Source organism: Mustela putorius, unplaced genomic scaffold (assembly GCF_011764305.1).
Source record: "Mustela putorius furo isolate JIRA1106 unplaced genomic scaffold, ASM1176430v1.1 tig00003898_pilon_pilon_pilon, whole genome shotgun sequence".
NCBI lineage: Eukaryota > Metazoa > Chordata > Mammalia > Carnivora > Mustelidae > Mustela > Mustela putorius.
Window position 1 is genome coordinate 8,234,413 of NW_025422047.1, and position 22,020 is coordinate 8,256,432.

The window sequence follows — 22,020 nt, forward strand, 5'->3', positions numbered from 1 at the left end:
GTCATTGGAAAAATAGATGGAGTTAGCGGAGAGTTTCCTCATCTTTCTACCATCAAACCCTCAGGCCATCCCCCAGCTGTCCCATTGTACTTTCTGTTCTTCTGAGGGCAGCCTAGCCATTTGTGCCAGGGATCCTTGTTGCCGCCTCCAGGGCTTGCGTACCTGCACTTAGCTCCTCCCCTACATCAATTTCTCCTGCTCAGCTGGCTCAATTCCCTAAACGATGCTATCAAGTCTTAATAGTCCCCATCTTAGGGGTGCCTGGGTGGCTCAGTGGGTTAAAGCCTCTGCCTTCGGCTTGGGTCATGATTCCAGGGTCCTGGCATCGAGCCCCACATCAGGCTCTCTGCTCAGCAGGGAGCCTGCCCCCTCCTCTCTCTGCCTGCCTCTCTGCCTACTTGTGATCTGTATTTGTCAAATAAATAAATAAAATCTTTTAAAAAGTCCCAATCTTAAAAACAAAAACCTCTCCTGACAACTTGTCCTTCATCTTCTGCTCGATATCTCTGTTCTTTTCCACTGAAACAGCTCTTACCAAGGCCACAAGGCTCTGCATCTTCCAAAGCTTGTGATACATCTCTGTCCAACCCTGCTATTTGTCAGGTTTGAATCTTCCTTATTTGCTTAAACCACTTTGACCACTTTTCACTCCTGAAATCTGACCTCTGCTTACCATCACCAGTGCTGCAGACCTAGGCCACAGCCTGTCTGCGGCTCTCCTGCCTCTTCTTGCCTCCGGGTAGTTATTCTCTTGTAATCAAGGCAATATTTGAAACGTTGAACACGCCACTATTTCTGCTCAGTGCCACCCACCCCCGCCTCACACCTAAAATAAAATCCAGACTCCTACAAATGTAATGTGAGAAACTGGGTTTGATCCTGATTTGAAGGGGAATTAAAAAAAAAAAAAAACACAACAACTAAAAATTGAGGCAGTTGAGGAAATTTGAGGGATACATATCGGAGGATTTTAGGAAATTAATATATTTCCTAGGTATGATAACTTATTAGAGGTTATGTAAGAAAAATCCTTGTTTTTGGGAGATGAGGCTGATGTATTTAGTGGGAAAGTATGATGTTGGCTGGAACTTATTTTCAAATAAGTTGGCAAGAAATATGTTACTATAGAACTACTATGAGACTGTTAATGATTGCTGAGTCTAGGTGGGGAGGATAAAATTGTTTATTATACTATTTCAACTTTCCTATTGACTTGACATTTTTTTTAAAGGTTTTTTTTTTTTTTTAAGATTTTATTTATTTATTTGACAGACAGAGATCACAAGTAGGCAGAGAGGCAGGCAGAGAGAGAGAGAGGAGGGTAAGCAGGCTCCCCACTGAGCAGAGAGCCCGATTCGGGATTCGATCCCAGGACCGTGGGATCATGACCTGAGCCAAAGGCAGAGGCTTAACCCACTGAGCCACCCAGGCGCCCCGGTTTTTTTGTTTTTTGTTTTAATTTGAGACAGAGCATGAACAGGGGAGAGAGGCAGAGGGAGAGGGAGAATCAGACTCCCCACTGAGCAGGGAGCCCGAAGCAGCATCCATCACCATTCTCCACGACACTGGCTTCCTTCTATCCTTATAATTCACCAGCCCACCTCAGGCCTTGTGCACCCTCTACTTGGAATGCTCTTTCCCATATCTTGGCCTGCTTCTTCTTCTTGTTCACATCTCCATTGAAAAGTCACCACCTCTGAGAGGCCTTTCCTGACCCTCCTAACTCAGGGTCGGGGTCCTCCAGTCCCCAGGTTAATTTTCTGGTAGCCCCTGATATCCTATCATTTTTTGAGCTTCATTAATAGACAAGCCCACCATGGGAGGTTCCTAGAGAGTGGAGACCTTGTGTTTTTGGCTCATCACTGTCTCTCCTGTGCCTGGAACCATGTGCAGTGTGATCAGTGCTTGTTGACCTGCTGATCCTAACACCTGTACTTCCTGCTTGGCCCTCATGAGCCTCACCCAGAGCACTGAACCTGATAAATGCTCTCACCTGGTTCTGCCATGGGCACCTTTCATCATTGTCACATGTCTGATGAGGTTTTTGTGGTATTTTAAGTCTGGAAACCTGTACAATATAGAGCCTATGATTAACATGACTGTATGGTCTACTTATTTTTCTTAATTTTTAAAAAGATTTTATTTATTTATTTGACAAAGATCACAAGTAGACAGAGAGGCAGGCAGAGAGAGCACGGGAAGCAGGCTCCCTGCTGAGCAGAGAGCCCGATGCGGGACTCAATCCCAGGACCCTGAGATCATGACCCAAGCTGAAGGCAGCGGCTTAACCCACTGAGCCACCCAGGCGCCCCTATATGGTGCCTACTTAAAAATGTGCTGTCGTCTTACGTGAAGGGTTCTTAAAACCAAACAAACAAAACAAGACAAAACGCAGAGTGGGTGGTAGGAAACTGTTGGTGACAGAGAAGATTATGACAGTGGTAATGGTATCACAGGTATATATTTATCACCAAACACATGCCATTGTGTATATTAGATGTCTGTAGCTGTTTGTAGGTCGATCATACCTCAGTGAAGTGGTTGATGAAAAAAATGATTGAAGAGGGGCGCCTGGGTGGCTCAGTGGGTTGAGCCGCTGCCTTCGGCTCAGGTCATGATCTCAGAGTCCTGGGATCGAGTCCCGCATCGGGCTCTCTGCTCAGCGAAGAGCCTGCTTCCCTCTCTCTCTCTCTCTGGCTGCCTCTCTGTCTACTTGTGATTTCTCTCTGTCAAATTAATAAATAAAATCTTAAAAAAAAAAAAAAATGATTGAAGAACCAAGAGTGCCTGAATTCTGCCCTACCAATGACCCCCTTCACAGAGAACGCCCCAAGAGACATTCAAGGAGCAACAGCAGTAGAAAATAAAAACCACTTTATTACTAGCTGGTGTGGTGCCTGAGACCTTGACACAGGGCATACTGGTAAACCGGCTGGGGGATGGGCTTCACACCCTAAGCACAGCCTCTTTTGTCCCCTAACGCCCCAAACCAAATCCGGATCCCTGCCTTTCTCTCCTGGACACCTGGTGGTGGCTGGGCCCACACTGAGAAGGAAATATCTGGTTCTCAGCTTCCTGAGTGGAAGAATAGGAAAAAACAAGCCAACCAATACGCTTGACCTTTCAAAAGCCCAAGAAACTTATCAATCAGATTAGTATTTCTCAGGAAGGAAGGGTTTCTCAGGGTGAAAAGAGAAACTAGGAGTCCCTTCCCCGAGGGACCTGGAATCATCCTCCCACCACAACCCCCCCCTCAAGCCTGCCTGTGTTTGAAATTCTGGTCTGAGAGATCCCCACCATGTTACATCAGCTGCCCAAGCCAGGAGCTGGGTGTAATAAGGTTTCACTGTTCCTCAACCCCTGTCTTCATACTAACTTTACTTCCTAAAAAGGTTTTGAATCTGTCCCTATTGCCTTAGTCCTGCTCTAGCTCAGGCCATAGTCCTTCCTGGTTTCCTCTCCTGGCTTCTCAGCTGTTTTGCTGGCTTCTGCCTTTCTGTCATCCAGTGCATCCTGCACGTGGTCCTGCTGGAGTGATCATTCTGAGTAATGCAGAACTGGTCACTATCTGGCATTACTAGACTCTTCCAATGCTGCCCTTTGCGGGTAAAGCTCCTATGCTTAACAGGCTTACAAGGTCTGGCAGGATCGGCCCCTGCCCACTTTCTCCAGTGTCTTCCCTCCCCTTCCCTGAGCAGCTTCATGCTCCAGCCACACTGAACTTGAGTTCCCCAAACTCTACCCTCCTTCTTTCCTTCCCAGGCAATGTACCCCTTCCCTGTGGCCACCTCTGCCCCGTTTATCCTTCAGACCTCAGCAGCTGCAAACATCATGTCTTCATCTTAGAACTGGTGTGTCCAGTTACCTGCTCAAGTCTATCCCGGCTGTCTAGACCTTGGCCGAGCCCAGCTGTCTCCTGCACAACAGCCTGGGTATCCTTATGTTGGCGCTTAGCCCAGGGTATCTGTTGTCATTGCCTCTTAACCTGTCTAACTTCCCCATTCTTCTGCGGAGCCTGCCCAGAGGACATTTGAGGAATACTAGAACAGGAGAATAATAATCCTCAAAAACGGGAAAGTTAATAATCTATCTTTTTTGCTTACTTGTTTTTTGTCCCTACTGATAAAGTCTTGAACTCTCCTGCAGGCAGACAAGTTGTTAAAAGCCTTGAAAGCCCACCTTAAACATGAGGCAAAAAAAGAAAATGAGAATCAGGTAAGTAATATATATATTTTTTACCACCTATTAAATACTAAGACAATCATATTTAATTAATAGCAGTAAACACAACCAATGATGACATGCTATTTATCCCCAAAGAGATCATTTTAAGTAATAATAAATCCTTTGATAATAACTACTTGCTATTTAAAAAAAAAAAAACAAACCCTGCCTAGTAGTGAGTAACCTGCTGAATAAGATGTTCTCATAAAAATGCAAAGGTTATGAATTACTAGTTGCCAAACCTTACAAGAGCTAGCTTGGTATGAGCAAGGAAGGAACAGGATTTGAAGCCCAAAAAATCCACGTTAAGTAGCAGTTCTGTCATTTCTTTTTATGTGATCTTGGAAAACTGAAATGCCTTTATTCTTAGTTTCCTATTCTTTACAATGGAGACAGTACTTGCTCTACTGAATTGAATGTTACAAAAACGAAATGAAGTAGGGCCTGTGAGAGTGGTTTGTGGTACTCCGGAAACCAGAGTGGTGGGAGGGGGCTGTCATGGCTGCCTCAGGTTTTGACAGGGCCTGACCTAGTCCACAGATGCTGCATTAGGGTGAGGATTCTAAACTTGAAAGAGAGGAAAATCCAGAAAGGCCTTAAGGCCCTGTGCTTTGAAGAGCATTCATTATCTATCTGGAAATGGAGATAAATGTAAATATGAATTGAGAATCTAGCTACTACCTCCCCCTGTCTTTATCATCTTTATATTCCAAGTTATAAACATTTAAAACTGCTAATACTCAAAATTCTTTTGGGGTGCCTGGATGGCTAGACAGTTGAGCATCCAGCTCTTGATCTCAGCTCAGGTCTTCATCCCAGGGTCATGTTCCAAGCCCTGCACTGGGCTTCATGCTGAGTGTGGAGCCTACTTAAAAAATAAACATAAGTAAAAATTAAAAATGTACAGCAAAATTCTTGTGATTCCAGGTTTAATTAACTTAAAATAGACAACAAAAGAGGATCAATTTTGAATTCTAGCTTTAAGATTTTACATCAACTAAATCTCCATCTCTCTTTTTATATTTAACTCTCTTAATGATTAAGAATACATGATTAAGAGGTGCCTGGGTGGGGCGCCTGCGTGGCTCAGTGGGTTAGGCCGCTGCCTTCGGCTCAGGTCATGATCTCAGGGTCCTGGGATCGGGTCCCACATCGGGCTCTCTGCTCGGCAGGGAGCCTGCTTCCCTCTCTCTCTCTCTCTCTCTCTGCCTGCCTCTCCATCTGCTTGTGATTTCTTTCTGTCAAATAAATAAAATCTTTAAAAAAAAAAAAAAAAAAAAAAAAGAGGTGCCTGGGTGACTCAGTGGGTTAAAGCCTCTGCCTTCGGGCTCAGGTCATGATCCTGGGATCATGCTCTGCTCAGCAGGGAGCCTGCTTCCTCCTCTCTTTCTCTGCCTGGCTCTCTGCCTATTGTGATATCCATTTGTCAAATAAATAAATCTTTAAAAAAAAAAAAGAAAGAAAGAAAAGAACGAACACATGATTAAGGAGCGCCGGGGTGGCTCAGATGGTTAAACGTCTGTCTTCAGTTCAGGTCATGATCTGCAGGTCCTAGGATCAAGCCTCATGTCAGTTTCACTGCTCAGCAGGAGCCTGCTTCTGCCTCTCCCCCTGCTTGTGCTCTCTCTGTCTCTGTATCTCTCTCAAATGAATTAAAAAAAAAAAAAGGTGATTAGTGCCATTGGAAATCAAGACTTCAGTTTGGGTGGTAGTTAATAGAGTAATTAATACTTAATTAGTAGTTAATAGAGTAAAATCATCCCCTATCTATCATATTTCAAATTTAACATCTCAGGGGCCATTCCATTTTGAAAAAATTTCACGAAAGCATGATGATAGTCCAAATTCAGTTAGATAAAGAACTCCTAAGTGTTGGATCTAAATAGTAAGCTTAGGGCGCCTGGGTGGCTCAGCCAGTTAAGCGTCTGCCTTCAGCTGAGATCATGATCCCACAGTCCTGCAGTCGAGCCCCACATCAGCCTTCCCTTTCAGTGGGGAGTCTGCTTCTCCCTCTCCTTCTGTACTCCCCACCCCTGGCTTGTGCTCTCTTGCTCATGCTGTCTCTCTCTCAAATAAAATCTTAAAAAAAAAAAAAAAAATGAGCTTAAAGGCTTATTTATTTTTAGGGAGAAACGTGTACATAAGCGTGTGCAGGGGGTGAGTTAGAGATCGGGAAAGAGAATCCTTAAGCAGATTCCCCAATAAGCAGCACTCAGTCCCAGGGCCCCGAGATTGTGACCTGAGCTGAATTCAAGAGCCGGCCGCTCAAAAACTGAGCCACCCAAGTGCCCCTCAATAGTGAGCTTAGATGGGAAGACCTGATACAAAAAAGAGTTGGTTTTTCTAAAGCTGCAGGGGGAGTCAACACAGCCCAAGTGCACAGCAAAGAGATCACTGATGCTACCAATGACAGATGTTTAAACTTCCAGACCCCCCCCAAATCCTCCCATAGGGAATGCACAGGTTTTGATCCTATCTGAGTGAGTGGGACATCACACCTTACCAAAGTCTTATTCTTGCATTTCGGGTCGGCTTTAACTGTAGGAGTTGGAGCAGCTTGGTATGTGGGTTCGTCTGGCTGTGTTCCAAGGACTGCCTTGTCTGTACCAGGGGTCCTCCGTCAATCTTGGAGTTAGGCAAGTCTGTTACAGGTGCATCACGGTGCATTGGGAATGAACACCTCCCTGATCACTGTCCGCCTCCCAGACTAGCCTGTGTTTAAGGTGCATGGGATTAAAACTAGCGATGTTCAGGACTGTGCTAACAGACATCTAAACAGGACAGTTCTGGGCCTGTCCTGCCCTCTTCTAATAGGGAGTCCCTGCAGGAGGGCTAAATAAGCACTTTAAAAGTGTCCCTGTAGTCCAACGGTACGAGTAGCCTGAGGGTGTTGCTAGTATAGTGGAAGCAGCTTCTTTTTCTTCACCATGGGAAGCAGGATCCAGATAGCATCTTTCTCCTTTCCTGTATCCCCACCTTTGAACTGATGTTTTCACCTGTCACTTGCAATGAACTCACAGGTGCAGCTCGGTGTGCTGTACGACGCTCTTCTCGTTCCTTAGTTCCTGTACCTTTCCTTGCCATTCTTTATCCTAGACCTTGCATCTCTTGCAACTGTGTCACTTCTGCAATATTTTGCCTCTGTTTAAAATCTGCTGTTCTGCTCTCTGAGCCTCATTATTCTTGGACTTCCACATTTATTTTATATTGTGGCTCTTATTACAGGATATATGGGTGAGTCATTTGAGGAGATTTTTACAAATAGTGGTAGGTAGAACTCCTCATTCTCCAGGCTGGCTCAGTCAGCTCTCAGAGGGTGGGGTCCAGGCAGGGTGCAGTGGAGTAAAAATAGGATACAAAGCACTCTACCCACCACTGCCACATGCAGAGCACCAGGAGGACCAGGTAGAATATTGGAAGGCTTCTCTGCAAGGAAATTTGATGGCATCAAGCTCCGGCTTCTGTCTTCTGGCATTCAGTGGCTCCCTTGCATAACAGCCTCCTCCTCAAGTAAGGACCCTAGTGGATCAGGTCCTGCCAGATAAGGCCCTGCCACACATTCAAGCCTCTGATGAAGTCTGCCTTGTTTTTTTGAAATAGGATAGACAGCCAACAGTCACCAGACATTTGAGGGGAAGGCTGCAGTAGGAGAGAGCTGAAGATAAATAAAAAGAGGACCCTAAAGGAGACCCAGATGACCCAGAAAACAAACAAAAAGCTCTAAGAAAAAGCCTTTCAAGAACTAAATGATTTATCAGCTAGAATCAAACTACACAGACACGGCACAGATGATTCAATTAAGGTTATATAACAAGCTATAAATGTTAACAAGTTAGAGAATAGATGACATTGAGCAAAAAAGGAGGACAAGAGGTGAAGGAAAGTATAAGGATTCTGTACTTAGATTTTACAGGAGGCTTTGTGTAGGTGTGGGACAAGATGTAAAGGTTTCAGAGTCCCTTAGGGAGCAAAAGTAATAGAGTGACGGGGTACATTGCTCTTGGGAGGAAGATGGGAGAGGAGTGTGGGACCAGTGAGCTAAACTGTAGCCCAAGATAGGCACTGAAAACAGCTGCTGCAGCCACAAATGCATAGGCACCCCCCAACCCCAGCAAAACCCATGTGATCTGTAAGTGACCACCTAAAGCAAAGGAAGCCCTAGAAATGGGAGGGCTGGGGTGGAGAAGCAACTGCTTTCCATTAGAATCTCTTCAGTACGTCTTTATTTTTTTTGAGCCACAGGTGTATTTCAGATCAGCTCCTGATTAGAATTTAGTGTAAAAACAAAAACACCAGAAGCAATTCAAACCTCTCCTTTATACTGTGTAGGTAAGAGAATGTGCTGAAGACAGGCCTTCCTCATACTCATGATCAGTACTCACTTACTTTTTTCCCTAGTGCTTCCATAGTTTCATTTGTTTTAAATATTTTATTTATTTATTTGACAGAGATCACAAGCAGGCAGAGAGGCAGGCAGAGAGAGAGGAGGAAGCAGGCTCCCTACTGAGCAGAGAGCCCAATGCGGGGCTCGATCCCAGGACTCTGAAATCATGACCTGAGCCGAAGGCAGAGGCTTAACCCACTGAGCCACCCAGGTGCCCCCATAGTTTCATTTTTACATTTAATTCTTTTACCCAGGGGTGTCAAGGTGGCTCAGTCACTTGGTTAAGCATCTGCCTTTGGCCCAAGTCATGATCTCTGGTTCCTGGGATCAAGCCCCACATTGGGCTCCCTGCTTAGCAAGGAGCCTGCTTCTCCCTCTGCCTCTGCCTCTCCTCCTGCTCATGATCTTTCTGTATCTGAAGTGAATAAATAAAATCTTAAAAAAAAAACAAAAACCTTTGACCCATCAAGATTGCATTTGTGTGTGAAAAAAACAATCAAGTTTCATTTCCCTCCTCCTACCAAAAAGATAAGCAGAGTTAATTTTCTCTGCATCATGCGTTGAATCATGAATCTAGTCTTCCCCCCATTATTATAAAGTGCAACTATTATCAAACAATGTGTTCTTACATAAGCAAGTCTATTGGGGATAATCTGAGCCTTGTACCACTCTGTTCTAATAATGGAGCTCTTTTAGTTTCTGTTAGTACTGGTGTCACTCTTACCTTCCTCTCTTATTCTGGCCTTGGACAAGTTACTTTAGACTCTCTAAGCCTCAACTTGCCTCTCTGTGAACTGGGGATAATGTTAGTGCATATTATATAGGCTTTGAGGAATAAGTAAGATAACCCGTATAAATATGCCAATGAAGTTGTGATATTAGCTGTAATTATTGGAACATACTGCCTAGTACTCTGCTTTGTGTATATTCAAAAGAAAATTAATGCTAATTTGCTTACTTACTCACATTAAGAAAACTTTGAATTCTTTCCTAGCCTAGTTTTTAAGCTGGGGTTATTAAGTGTGATTGTTTTTTCTTTTTAAGATTTTATTTTTGGGGGCACCTGGGTGGCTCAGTCGTTAAGCATTTGCCTTTGACTCGGGTCATGATCCCAGGATCCTGAGATCGAGTCCTGCATTGGGATCCCTGCTCAGCAGGCAGCCTACTTCTCCCTCTCCCATTCCCCCTGCTTGTGTTCCCTCTCTCACTGCGTCTCTCTCTGTCAGATAAATAAATTCTTAAAAAAAAAACTTTAGGGACGCCTGGGTGGCTCAGTTGGTTAAGCAGCTGCCTTCGGCTCAGGTCATGATCCCAGCGTCCTGGGATCGAGTCCCACATCGGGCTCCGCAGGGAGCCTGCTTCTCCCTCTGACTCTGCCTGCCACTCTGTCTGCCTGTGCTCGCTCTCGCTCTCTCTCTGACAAATAAATAAAAAATCTTTAAAAAAAAAAAACTTTATTTGTCAGAGAGAAAGCACAAGCGGGGAGAGCAGCAGGAAGAAGGAGAAGCAGGCCCAACACAGGACTCAATCTCAGGACCCTGGGATCATGACCTCAGCCAAAGGCAGACGCCTAACCTACTGAGCCACCCAGGCATCCCTGATTGTTTCTTTCCAAAGGCTCTCAAATTCATGTCCTGGCCTATACTTTAGTACAAGAGTATTTTAAAATTACCTTTTGAAAATGTTTTCTATTCAGTTTAAATTCTGATTCTTCCTGAACACTGTAACTCTAAAAATAGGACGTGACAGATGAATGTCTTTCTTTCCACGATGGAAGTCAGACCTCTGCATCATCCTGTGAGGAGGCTGAGCTTCAGAGCCATGGCCAGGAACAAACTGAGAGGGAGCCGCGTGGTCATGGCACCAAAACCAGGAGAAGGTGCAGGACAGTCCTCAGGAACCCTGACACCCAGGTGAATGGACATGTGCAAATTCTGACCACCACCTGTGCCAAAATTGAATTTGAATGTCCTTATTATACCAAACGGTTGTAAACTCTGTGCTGTGAGCTCCGTGAAAGCACAGACCCAAGTCTAGACGGTCGTCACACCCTGGGTGCCAGCACGTGGGAAGTACTCACTGGAGGAGTAAGCACAAATTCAGTATGGGTTAAGGAAATAGGAAAGTGAGGGAAGTACTCCCCTAAGTGAGGGCTGGTAAGAAGGAAAGAGAAACCAACATTAGTATTTTTTTTTTTTCCCAACTGGCCTCAGACCTAGGGATCACTCTTCTGTTGGTCATTTAGCAGAATGGTCCTGGGATTAGCCAGAGCCTTCCCTCAGTTACTTGGAGAAGACACTGATTTTACTTTTTATCCTCTCATTCAAATGTAACTTTATAGGATATAGTCCTAATTTTTATTTTCTAGCCCCATATAGTCCCCCAGCCATTAGACTATCCATTTACCCCCTAGAAGAGCTATTTAAGCTTTTCAGTAGGCCCTAGTAGGTCCTCTTCCCAGCTCTGCCACTCAGAAATCTAATTCTCTCCTACTTTTCTTCCTTTAGCCCCTTTCCAATGTGGGTGCCGATCTTTGGAAGGCAATGGTGACTTTTCATCATGTAAATCCTTTCTTCCCTTCTAATATTTGTGGCAGGATCATTCAGAGATAAAAGTAAGTGATCACACTGAATTCCAGAATCAAGAGAAGCAGGAACACCAGGATCTCAGAACAGTTGCAGAAGTGTCTTCACCACCAGATGAGAGCCAAGGAGAGGAGAATGCCGTTTCCTCGGGAAAAAGAAGAAATGGTATGCCAAATAAGGAAAACCAAAACGAAAGCCTGGGATTCCAGGGGTATCCCTGTGCATTCATTTCCTAGGACTGCCCTAACAAAGTACCTCAAACCAGATGCTTTGTCCTCAGGTCCTGTCGGGGTCGCTAAAGGTTAAGACTTGTATATACCGTTCTGAAGAACACAATTCAAACCAGAACACCATGCTGTAAAACTAAGTGTTCTACAGTGACAGCCGAAGTGAAAACTAAATACAGTTGACCATCAGGTCCTCTTCAGTACTGTTGTGGAAAAACCAGGGTAATAGTGGTAGCTGGAAAGTTTAGGCAAGTTGCTATCTATGCAGATAAAATGTGGGTTCTCCTCCTCCCCACCAGCTCCTTCAGGCCTGCTCCAGACACCAGTGCACAGAGAGGCGTGCGTGCCTGCTCCCCCATGACTCCTGAAGGGGAGCTGCAGAATATCCCTTTAGTGGGTGGGGTGGGGGGGTGCTTTTATTTTGGTAAATGTATACTTTCCTTAGTTTTTAACCTTCTAAAAATCTCTTCCCCAAACTGTGTCAACTAAAAGTTTGTTTCAAGGAGACCAGAAACCTTGAGATCCCCCAGACCCAACAGGACTGGGGGTTTCATGAGTTTCTTGCCCAGGAAACCTGCCCACTGCGCGGTGTCTCATGTTTGCTTCCCCCCAGCAGCCCTGTCTGCGCCCCCGGGCAGGGCCTGATGGAGGGGGAGAGAGAAAGCGACCCACTCCCATGGCCTCCATGCAGTGATGTGCAGAATTTTTAATGCTGACCCATTCTTCCTTCCCCAGAATTTGGACTGTCTTACTAAATGTCGACAGTTCCTGGAGGTAGAGCTGCTGATTCTGACTGAGACTGGGAGCCTGCAATTGTTTTTTTTTTTTTTTTTTTAAGATTTTATTTATTTATTTATTTGACAGAGATCACAATAGGCACAGAGGCAGGCAGAGAGAGAGAGGGAGAAGCAGGCTCCCTGCTGAGCAGAGAGCCCGATGCGGGACTCGATCCCAGAATCCTGGGATCATGACCTGAGCTGAAGGCAGAGGCTGAGCCTAACCCACTGAGCCACCCAGGCTCCCCAAGCCTGCAATTTTTTAATCAACATCCTGGGGAATTAAGATGCATATGCCTCCTAAGCCCAGTTTAAAATCATGATGTAGAGCAAGATATAAATAAATGTGACCAAGAGTCAGAAGTAGGGGTGGAATTACCAGCATCCAACCCATTGTTTTGTCAGGGAAACTTAGCTGCAGGACCTGGTTTCAAGAGCATGGAGAAACGGGGGAACACATTAAGTTCCCCTAATGAAACACATGCTATAGGGAGAACAAAAATAGGATCACAGTTTCTGGTAAGAGCTTTTTTTTTTTTTTTTTTTTTTTTTTTTTTTTTTTTTTATTTTGACATAATTTCAGAACAGTACCAAGTGTTGCTATGTTCTTGATCTCCAAAATGTTAACATTTTGCAGCATTTCCTTTGGTCCTTCTCTATTTATATTTCTATACACATATGCATCCATATAGGTATTGTCTACATTTTGTTCCCTGAGAGTCAGATGCAGAAAAGTGTTCCTTTAGGCTTTAGGGGCACCTGCCTGGCTGGCTAAGTTGGTAGAACATGCAGCTCTTGATCCTCAGGATTGTGAGTTCAAGCCCCACGTTGGGCTTAGAGCTTAAAATAAAACAAACACAGGATTTTCTTGTACAAGTGTATGGAGGACAAAAAGCCCATTGGAAGGGGTTCATATTCCACGTATGCAACTAACCTTTAAGAAACTACTGTTTTGGGCGCCTGGGTAGCTCAGTGGGTTGAGATTCTGCCTTCGGCTCAGGTCATGATCCTGGGGTCCTGCTCTCTACCTGCTTATGATCTCTCTCTGTCAAATAAATAAATAAAATCTTTGGGTTGGGGGGAGAAACTACTGTTTGTCAAGTGGTACTTAGCATTGTATCAGAAAAGACTATTCACTGTTCTCTGAAAAGGCTTAATATTACAATACTCTCCCCTTTCAAACACCTGTTTGTGGCAAGATTTGTTTTCATGTACTTCAAACAAAAAAATACATCATAATAAAGTGTATGCAAAAGCAGATAAGAGAATCCAGCTGTCTTTAAGTCAGACATTTGGTAAATGGTGAAAATATACCATCTTCTCACTATTTTTATCTTAGAAATTTTAGCCATTTTTCTTTTTTTTAAAGATTATTTATTTATTTGACAGACAGAGATCACAAGTAGGCAGAGAGAGAGAGAGAGGAGGAAGCAGGCTCCCTGCTGAGCAGAGAGCCTGATGTGGGGCTCGATCCCAGGACCCTGGGACCATGACCTGAGCCAAAGGCAGAGGCTTAACCCACTGAGCCACCCAGGCGCCCCATTAGCCATTTTTCATAAATGTTTTTGTTAACCTATAACAAGTACATTTTTTAGTGTATCAAATTTTTTAATGTTTTAACTGTAATATCTACTGGCACATACTGATAGAATGTAAACAAAAATAGGGGGAGTCCTTCATAATCTCTAAAAGTCTAACATGATCCTGAGACTAGAAGTGCAAGAATTGCTACTCTGTTCTAGAGATGATGTCATTTAGGTTTCATGAGTTATTCTAGTCATGCCCATTAAAGCAAAGGAAAATCTTGGTTCTGGGAATTCAGTGTCGTATCTCTTTAGTCTACTTTAATCTGGAACATCTTCAAATCTTTGAGGTTTTTTTAAAATTTTGGATGTTTACATTTTTTAATACAAGCCAGTTTTGTTGGGTCCTTGGCCTTGGTTTGTCTAGTAAATGCTGAGGGTTAGATTTAGATGCTGGACGTGCAGCAGGATCCCACAGAGTAATCCTCAGTCACTGCTCCCAGAAGGCACAGGTGGTGGCTTGTGAGGACCTTAAGAAGTTGCCCCTTTGTGAAGTGCCTTTTTTTTTTCCCATTTTTTTCCCCATCTGGCGAGGAGTGACTCTGACTTCATAAATATCCTGTTATGCATGGAACATTACCTTTCTGGTTTTAGAGGCCAGTTCCAAGCAAAAGCCTCTGCAGGCCCTCCTGCCCTACCCCGGCACTCTTTGATGTCTTATGGACGCACTGGGAAACCTCCTGTCTGAGGGACGTGATTATACGTAGTAGTTATTGAAAATCCATTTGGATATTTTTAAGTAGATTGCTTCAAGTTGGAAAAGATAACAGAATGTGGTTATAAGTGAAGGGAAAATGGCCAATACATACACCCTGATTTCAACAGGATTTAAAGAATAAAAACTAGTAGGGAAGAGGAGGACCTAAGGAAATAGGCCGAAATGCTCATGGGTAAGGATGTTTCTTAGGCTGGTGGGATTGTGTGTGGATGTGTGTGGGTGTTTTTAAGATTTGATTTTTAGGGTGCCTGGGTGGCTCAGTGGGTTAAGCCGCTGCCTTCGGCTCAGGTCGTGATCTCAGGGTCCTGGGATCGAGTCCCGCATTGGGCTCTCTGCTCAGCAGGGAGCCTGCTTCCTCCTCTCTCTCTGCCTGCCTCTCTGCCTGCTTGTGATCTCTGTCTGTCAAATAAATAAATAAATAAATCTTAAAAAAAAATTAAAAAAAAAAAAAAAAAGATTTGATTTTTAAGAAATCTCTATGCCTATTTGTCTAATTTGGTGATTGAACTTACAACCCTAAGATCAAGAGTCACACGCTCTACCAACTGAACCAACCAGCCATCCCAGGATTGTAGGATTTTTACTGTTCGAGTTACAATAATCTGTTCATAGCAAAAGTTTTGAAAAAGTTTTCTTAAATTATTAATTAATTAATTAATTATTTGAGAGAGAGCATGAGCAGAGGGAGAAGCAGACTCAGCACTGAGCAGGGAGGCCAAACAAGCCTCAATCCCAGGACCCTGGGATCATAACTAGAGTTGAATGCAGATGCTTAACCCACTGAGCCACCCCGACGCCCATTAAATTTCTGATCTATTTACATAACTTCTATACAAGGAAGCATAAAATTTCTTCCTACTTGAAGTGTATGAGCTAAAATTGTAGTGATGCTACAACTACTTCTTTGTGCTCATTTTCCCCACCATCTTAGCATACCCCATCACATGAAAGTGCCATGTTAACTTCTAGACCTTTTTTTTTTTTCCTTTTGACAGAGATCACAAGTAGGCAGAGAGGCAGGCAGAGAGGAGGAAGCAGGCTCCCTGCTGAGCAGAGAGCCCCATGTGGGGCTCGGTCCCAGGACCCTCGGACCATGACCCGAGCCAATAGCAGAGGCTTTAACCCACTGAGCCACCCAGGCATCCCGAGACCTTTTTTTTTTCTTTTAAGCTTTATTTATTTTAGTGATCTCTACACCCAGCATGGGAGTTGAAATTACAACCCTGAGATCAAGACTCTTACACTCTGACTGAGCCAGCCAGATGCCCCCAGCTTCTAGACATTTCTTAATAGGAAGAACTTGTTTCAAAATCTTTGATTAGTTCTGTTTCTTTCGATTTAGGTAATGAAGATTCGAAGGTACCTTCAGAAGGAAAGAAGTCTCTCTACACAGATGGGTTTTCCAAACCTGGAAAAAGCAAAAGAACTATAAGCACAACTCCAAGTAAGTTTTACCACACACAGAAATAAAGTAATAGTTGGCACCTTTGGGATAACACCGAATACACAGTGTGCAGGAACAGCTGAAGGCCTGAATGCTGGAATTGGGCGTGCATTCCATCTTCTCTCGTTTTCTAGCTCTGAGACCAGGGGCCTCTTAGCCTCGGTAAGCCCACTGCCTCACTTTCCAGTGGGAGTGCATATACTACCTATTTTGTCAGGTCGATGAAGTGGCCCTCCAGTTCCAGATCCCCACCTAAAGCCATCACTGCAGTAAAGTGAATCCAACGGGTTTGTGTCCTTGGGATGGAAAAGTTCTGTAGATGCTGTACTATAGTTTGTTAAGTGTGTGATAAGTGTTACGTCTCAAAGAACAGTGCAAATGTTTAATTAAATAATTCATTGCTAAAGAATGCTAGCCATCATGTGAACTTGCAGCAAAGTGGTCATCTTTTTGCTGACCAAGGGTCTTGCCTCAGTGTGAATGGCTCTGAATGAGGGAGATGGATAGTGGTTGCTGAAGGTCGGGGTGGCTATAGCAGTTTCTAAGAACAAGGCCACAGTGAAGTTTGCCCCAACCACTGACTTCCTTTAACAAATGATTTCTCTATAGAGTGCAGTACTGTTGATAACATTTTACTCCCAGTAGAACTTCATCCAAAACTGGAGTCCATCTTCTCAAACCCTGCTGCCGCTTTATCAACTGAGTTTATTCTAAATATTCTAGATTATTCCAAACCTTTTGTTGTCATTTCAACAGTCTTCACAGTGTCTTCACCAGGAATAGATTCCATCGCAAGAAACCACTGTCTTTGCCCATCTGTAAGAGGCAACTCCTCATCCATGAATTGTATCATGAGATGGCACCAAGTCAGTCACATCTTTAGGCTCCACTTCTCATTCTAATTCTCTCGCTCTTCCCACCACATCTGTAGTTACTTACTCCACTGAAGTCTTGAGCTCCTCAAAGTCATCCTTGAGGGCTAGAATCAGCTCCTTCCAAACTTCTTCTTTTTAAAGATTTTATTTATTTATTTGACAGAGAGAGATCACAGTAGACAGAGAGGCAGGCAGAGAGAGAGAGAGAAGCAGGCTCCCTGCTGAGCAGAGAGCCCGATGCAGGACTTGATCCCAGGTCCCTGAGATCATGACCCGAACTGAAGGCAGCGGCTTAACCCACTGAGCCACCCAGGCGCCCAGCTCCTTCCAAACTTCTATTTGTGCTGATATTTTGATTTCTTTCTTTCCTTTTCTCTCTTTTTTTTTTTTTTAAGATTTTATTTATTTATTTGACAGGCAGAGATCACAAGTAGGCAGAGAGAGAGAGGGGGAAGCAGACTCCCTGCTGAGCAGAGAGCCCAATGTGGGGCTCCATCCCAGGATCTGAGATCACGACCCAAGCCGAAGGCAGAGGCTTAATTGACTGAGCCACCTAGGCGCCCCTTGATTTCTTGACATGAATCACAAATATTCTTTTTTTTTTTTCTTAAAGATTTTATTTATTTATTTGACAGACAGAGATCACAAGTAGGCAGAGAGGCAGGCAGAGAGAGAGAGAGAGGAGGAAGCAGGCTCTCCGCGGAGCAGACAGCCCGATGCGGGGCTTGATTCCAGGACCCTGGGATCATGACCTGAGCCGAAGGCAGAGGCCTTAACCCACTGAGCCACCCAGGTGCCCCGAATCACAAATATTCTTAATGGCATCTAGAACGGCACACCATTTCCAGCAGGTTTTCACTTTTGCCCAGGCCCATTAAAGGAATTACTGTCCATGGCAGCTATAGCTTACAAAGTCTATTTCTCAAATAGGACTTGAAAGTCTAAATGACTCCTTGATTCATGGCTGCAGAACGGATGCTGTGTTAGCATAAAAACAACATTAATTTCCTACATCTCCCACTGAGCCCTGGGGTCACCAAGTGCATTGTCAATGAGCAGCCATATATTTTTTTTTTTTAAAGATTTTATTTATTTATTTGACAGAGAGAAATCACAAGTAGTCGGAGAGGCAGGCAGAGAGAGAGAGAGGAGGAAGCAGGGTCCCCGCTGAGCAGAGAGCCCGATGCGGGACTCGATCCCAGGACCCTGAGATCATGACCTGAGCCGAAGGCAGCGGCTTAACCCACTGAGCCACCCAGGCGCCCCAGCAGCCATATTTTGAAAGTAATGTTTTCTGAGCAGTAGATCTCAACATTGGGCTTAAAATATTCAGTAAATTATGTTGTAAACATGTGCATTCTAAGCTTTGTTATTTGATTTCTAGAGCACAGGCAGAGTAGGTGCATTATATAATTCTTAAGGGCACTAGGATTGTCAGACGGTAAATGAGCATTGGCTTCAACTTCAAGTCACCAGCTGCATTAGCCCCTCTCAAGAGTCAGCCTGTCCTTTGAAGCCAGACATTGACTTCTCTGTAGCTGTGAAAGTTCTAGAGGTCATCTGGAAATAGAAGGCTGTCTCAGCTACATTGAAACTCTAGTGTTTATACAGCTGCTGCCTCCATTACTGCTCTAGCTCTCCTGGCTCATATGCTGCAGCTCCTACATCAGCATTTGCTGCTTTACTTTGTACTTCTGTGTCCTGGGAGAGACATGAACCTCACAATCTGACCTCTGCTAGCTTCCAGTCTTTCTTCTGAAGTTTCCCCAACTTCCTTAGCCTTCACAGAATGGAAAGGCATTAGGGACTTGCTCTGGATTAGGATTTGGTATAAGGGAACGCTGTGGCTGGTTTGGTCTTCTAACCCAGGCCACTCAGCCTTTCTCTGTATCAGCAATGAGGCTATTTCACCTGAAAACCTCAAGGCCACCGTGGGAGCAGATGAACACACAACATTTAAGTTTGTGGTCTTATCAGGGCACTGTTTGTGGTGCCCCCAAACAATTACAATAATAAAAATCAAAGATCGCTGATCACAGATCACCAGAGCAAATACTTAACAATAATGAAAAAGTTGAAAATTCTGCAGTAATTACCAAAAGGTAATACAGTGACATGAAGTGAGCCAGTATGGTTAGAAAGCTGGCTCTTGAGAGGGTTGTGAGAAACCTTCAATTTGTAAAAAGAAAGAAAAAAAAAACCAGTATCTCAAAGTGCCATAAAACAAGATATGTTTATATATAGATTGATACTAGTTTTCTACCTCTGATGACCTAGCATAGCACCTAGCACATGGCAGGTAGTCAGTAAATCTCTGCAAATGAATGTCTATAAAGTACTTTGTACAATCTCCACCTTGTAATTATGTTTCTTAAAATTTTTAAAGTAATCTCTACCTCCAAATTGGGGCTTGAATGCACAGTCCCAAGATCAAGAGTCAACTGCTCTCTTGACTGAGCCAATTAGGCACCCCTAAATTTTTTTCAGTAATAAGTTTAAGGGATTCCATATCTAAAAGTGTAATTGCTTGTTATCTATTGTGTGGTACATAGCATGTTGAGGTATTGTGTATTTATAGTACTTAGAATGCTGCTCAGCACATATTAGAAATATATATATTTGGGGCTCCTTGGTGGCTCAGTGGGTTAAGGCCTCTGCTTTCAGCTCAGGTCATGGTTTTGGGGTCCTGGGATTGAGCCCTGTATTGGGCTCTCTGCTCAGCAGGGAGCCTGCTTCCTCCCTCTCTCTCTTCCTGCCTCTCTGCCTACTTGTGGTCTCTGTCTGTCAAATAAATAAAATCTTTAAAAAGATATATACTTAATGGTTAATTAGAATTTTAATTTTTAAATTTTTTTTATATTTGTTATTTTTTTAAAGTAATCTCTATACCCAACATGGGCTTGAACCCACAACCCCAAGATCAAGAGTCACGCACTCCTCTGACTGACCAGCTAGGCCTCTCAAGCATATTCTTAATCAGAATAGCACAGAGTGGGGACAGGCAAATTGCTGCCAGCCCTGGCCTGTCTTAAAATCCTTAAACTAAGAATGTTTTTTAGTTTTAAAAGATTGCATTTAAAAAAAGAGAGAGAGAGAGAGAGATCATACCATGTGGCCACAAAGACTAAATAAATATTTACTGTCTGACCCTTAACAGAAAAAGTTTGCCAATCCTTGGTATAAAGCTTTCTAAGCATTGTAAAATGTTATATTTATGATTAAGTAAAGGCTATCTGATTAACTGGTGAGGGGAGATGAAAAATCTTACTCTTTTCTTGTTCTGTGGATTAAACCAAGTTGTCAGTTAGCAATGAAATGGACCTAGGAGAGCAGTACACGTTGAATAGTTAATAAGATAAATATACTTTGTCCCTGAGTTTACAAAAATTGAAAGATTTGAAATTAAAGTTTTAGCAAAGATGATGTTGAAGTTGAATGTCAGGGATGCAGAGAAGAGAATAAGTGTTAACAGAAAGACAAAGGAAAGGCGAATTAATGAATTTGTCTTGTTATTAATTGTTACATTTGGGGGAACATTCTAGACTTTAAGAAGCTTCATGAGGCTCGTTTTAAGGAAATGGAGTCCATCGATCAATATATTGAGAGAAAAAAGAAAAATTTTGAAGAACACAATGCATTTCATGAACTGAAGGTATGCTGATAAAATTATGTGGGTTTTTTTTTATTGTTGTTGTTGTAGTTGTTTTAAGATTTGTTTATTTGAGAAAGAGAACAAGCACAAGCAGGAGGGGTAGAAGGAGAGGGAAAGAGAATCCCAAGCAGACTCAGCGCTGAGCATGGAGCCCAACTCAGAGCCTGGTCTCAGGACTTGGAGATCATGACTTAAGCTGAAACCAAGAGTCATGCTCAGTTAATGTGCCACCCAGGTGCCCCCCAAATTATGTTCTTAATGGGACTGAACTATTTGACTTTATGTTTTTATTTTTGTCAAAGGTTTTTTTTTTTTTTTTTGGTCAAAGTTTTTATTTATTTGAGAGAGAGAACAAGAAAGCAGAAGCAGGGGGAGTGACAGAGGGAGAAGCAGGTTCCACACTGAGCAGGGAGCCCAATGCAGGACTTGAGCCCAGGACCCCAGGATCATGATCTGAGCCAAAGGCAGATGCTCAACCGGCTGAGCCACCAGGTGCCCCAAACTGTTTGATTTCCATGTTAATACCTTAGCTAATACAGCCAGTTTTTTATTGTTCTACCAGTGGAATGGATTTGAGTTTAATATATCTTTATTATCAGAAATTTCTTCCCCCACCATAAGAATTTTCAGAACTCTCAGAATAAAACTGGGAGTACTCACTATAAAGAACTAATTCCAAAACACCAGTAAGTTGTTCTGTTTTCAGCACTCACACATTGTGCTTATTACTTTTGTTGACGGACTGATTTATAGGTGAAAGCCTTTTCATTCCCAGTCTCTCACGTAAAGGAAAAAGGACTGAGTTGCCGTGGCTTACTTATGGCCTCCCTAGTAACTGAGCTTCTGGGGTCCCTTTAGTCCAGGTGCTGGGGGACTCAAGGTCCCTTCGAGTTAGAAAAGGTGATGAAGTCAGCCCTGAGGCTGACTTAGAGCAGTGAGTTGATAATATCCTGTTACTCTTTTATGCGGTCTCCGGTGGTCAAGAGGAGCCACACAGAAGACTGGGGAACATTTATTTTAGAATTTCATTAATACCTACAATGTGCTTATTTCTCAAGAGGAATTAGAGGCAGTCTTTGGTATTTCAACACAAAACAGTATAAAGTTGACTGGAAAGGGGCAGAACATGAGCACTATTAGCAGGGACAGTATCTGCTGTATCAGTCAGTTGAGTTTTCAGTTTCCTGATACAAATGCCAACACAGAAACACACTAGGTGACGAGTTCTACATAATTTAAAAACAACAACAAAAAAAACACCATAAGCTTCTTAGAAGCTGAATCTACATTTCTTTTTTTTTTTTTTTTCAAGATTTTATCTATTTCGGGGTGCCTGGGTGGCTCAGTGGGTTAAGCCTCTGCCTTCGGCTCAGTTCATGATCTCAGGGTCCTGGGATCAAGGCCTGCATCCAAGCCCTGCATTGGAATCTCTGCTCAGTGGGGAGCCTGCTTCCCCCTCACTCTCTGCCTGCCTCTCTGCCTACTTGTAATCTCTGTCAAATAGATAAATAAAATCTTAAAAAAAAGATTTTATCTATTTGACAGAGAGACC

General features: G+C 43.4%; 1 protein-coding gene across 2 annotated transcripts in view; it reads left to right on the plus strand.

Annotated features, from left to right (window-relative positions):
* The window catches only part of NUSAP1 (nucleolar and spindle associated protein 1), a 35,100-nt gene that overhangs the window by 2,484 nt on the left and 10,596 nt on the right, over positions 1–22,020 (plus strand). Inside the window, exons 2-6 of one of the 2 annotated variants that reach the window (XM_004751132.3) lie at positions 4,147–4,215; positions 10,348–10,521; positions 11,205–11,358; positions 15,840–15,941; positions 20,359–20,468. In XM_004751132.3, coding sequence (XP_004751189.1) covers positions 4,147–4,215; positions 10,348–10,521; positions 11,205–11,358; positions 15,840–15,941; positions 20,359–20,468 — 609 coding nt within the window. The remainder of the gene's footprint in view (positions 1–4,146; positions 4,216–10,347; positions 10,522–11,204; positions 11,359–15,839; positions 15,942–20,358; positions 20,469–22,020) is intronic. The other variant, XM_013055434.2, reaches the window with a different exon arrangement.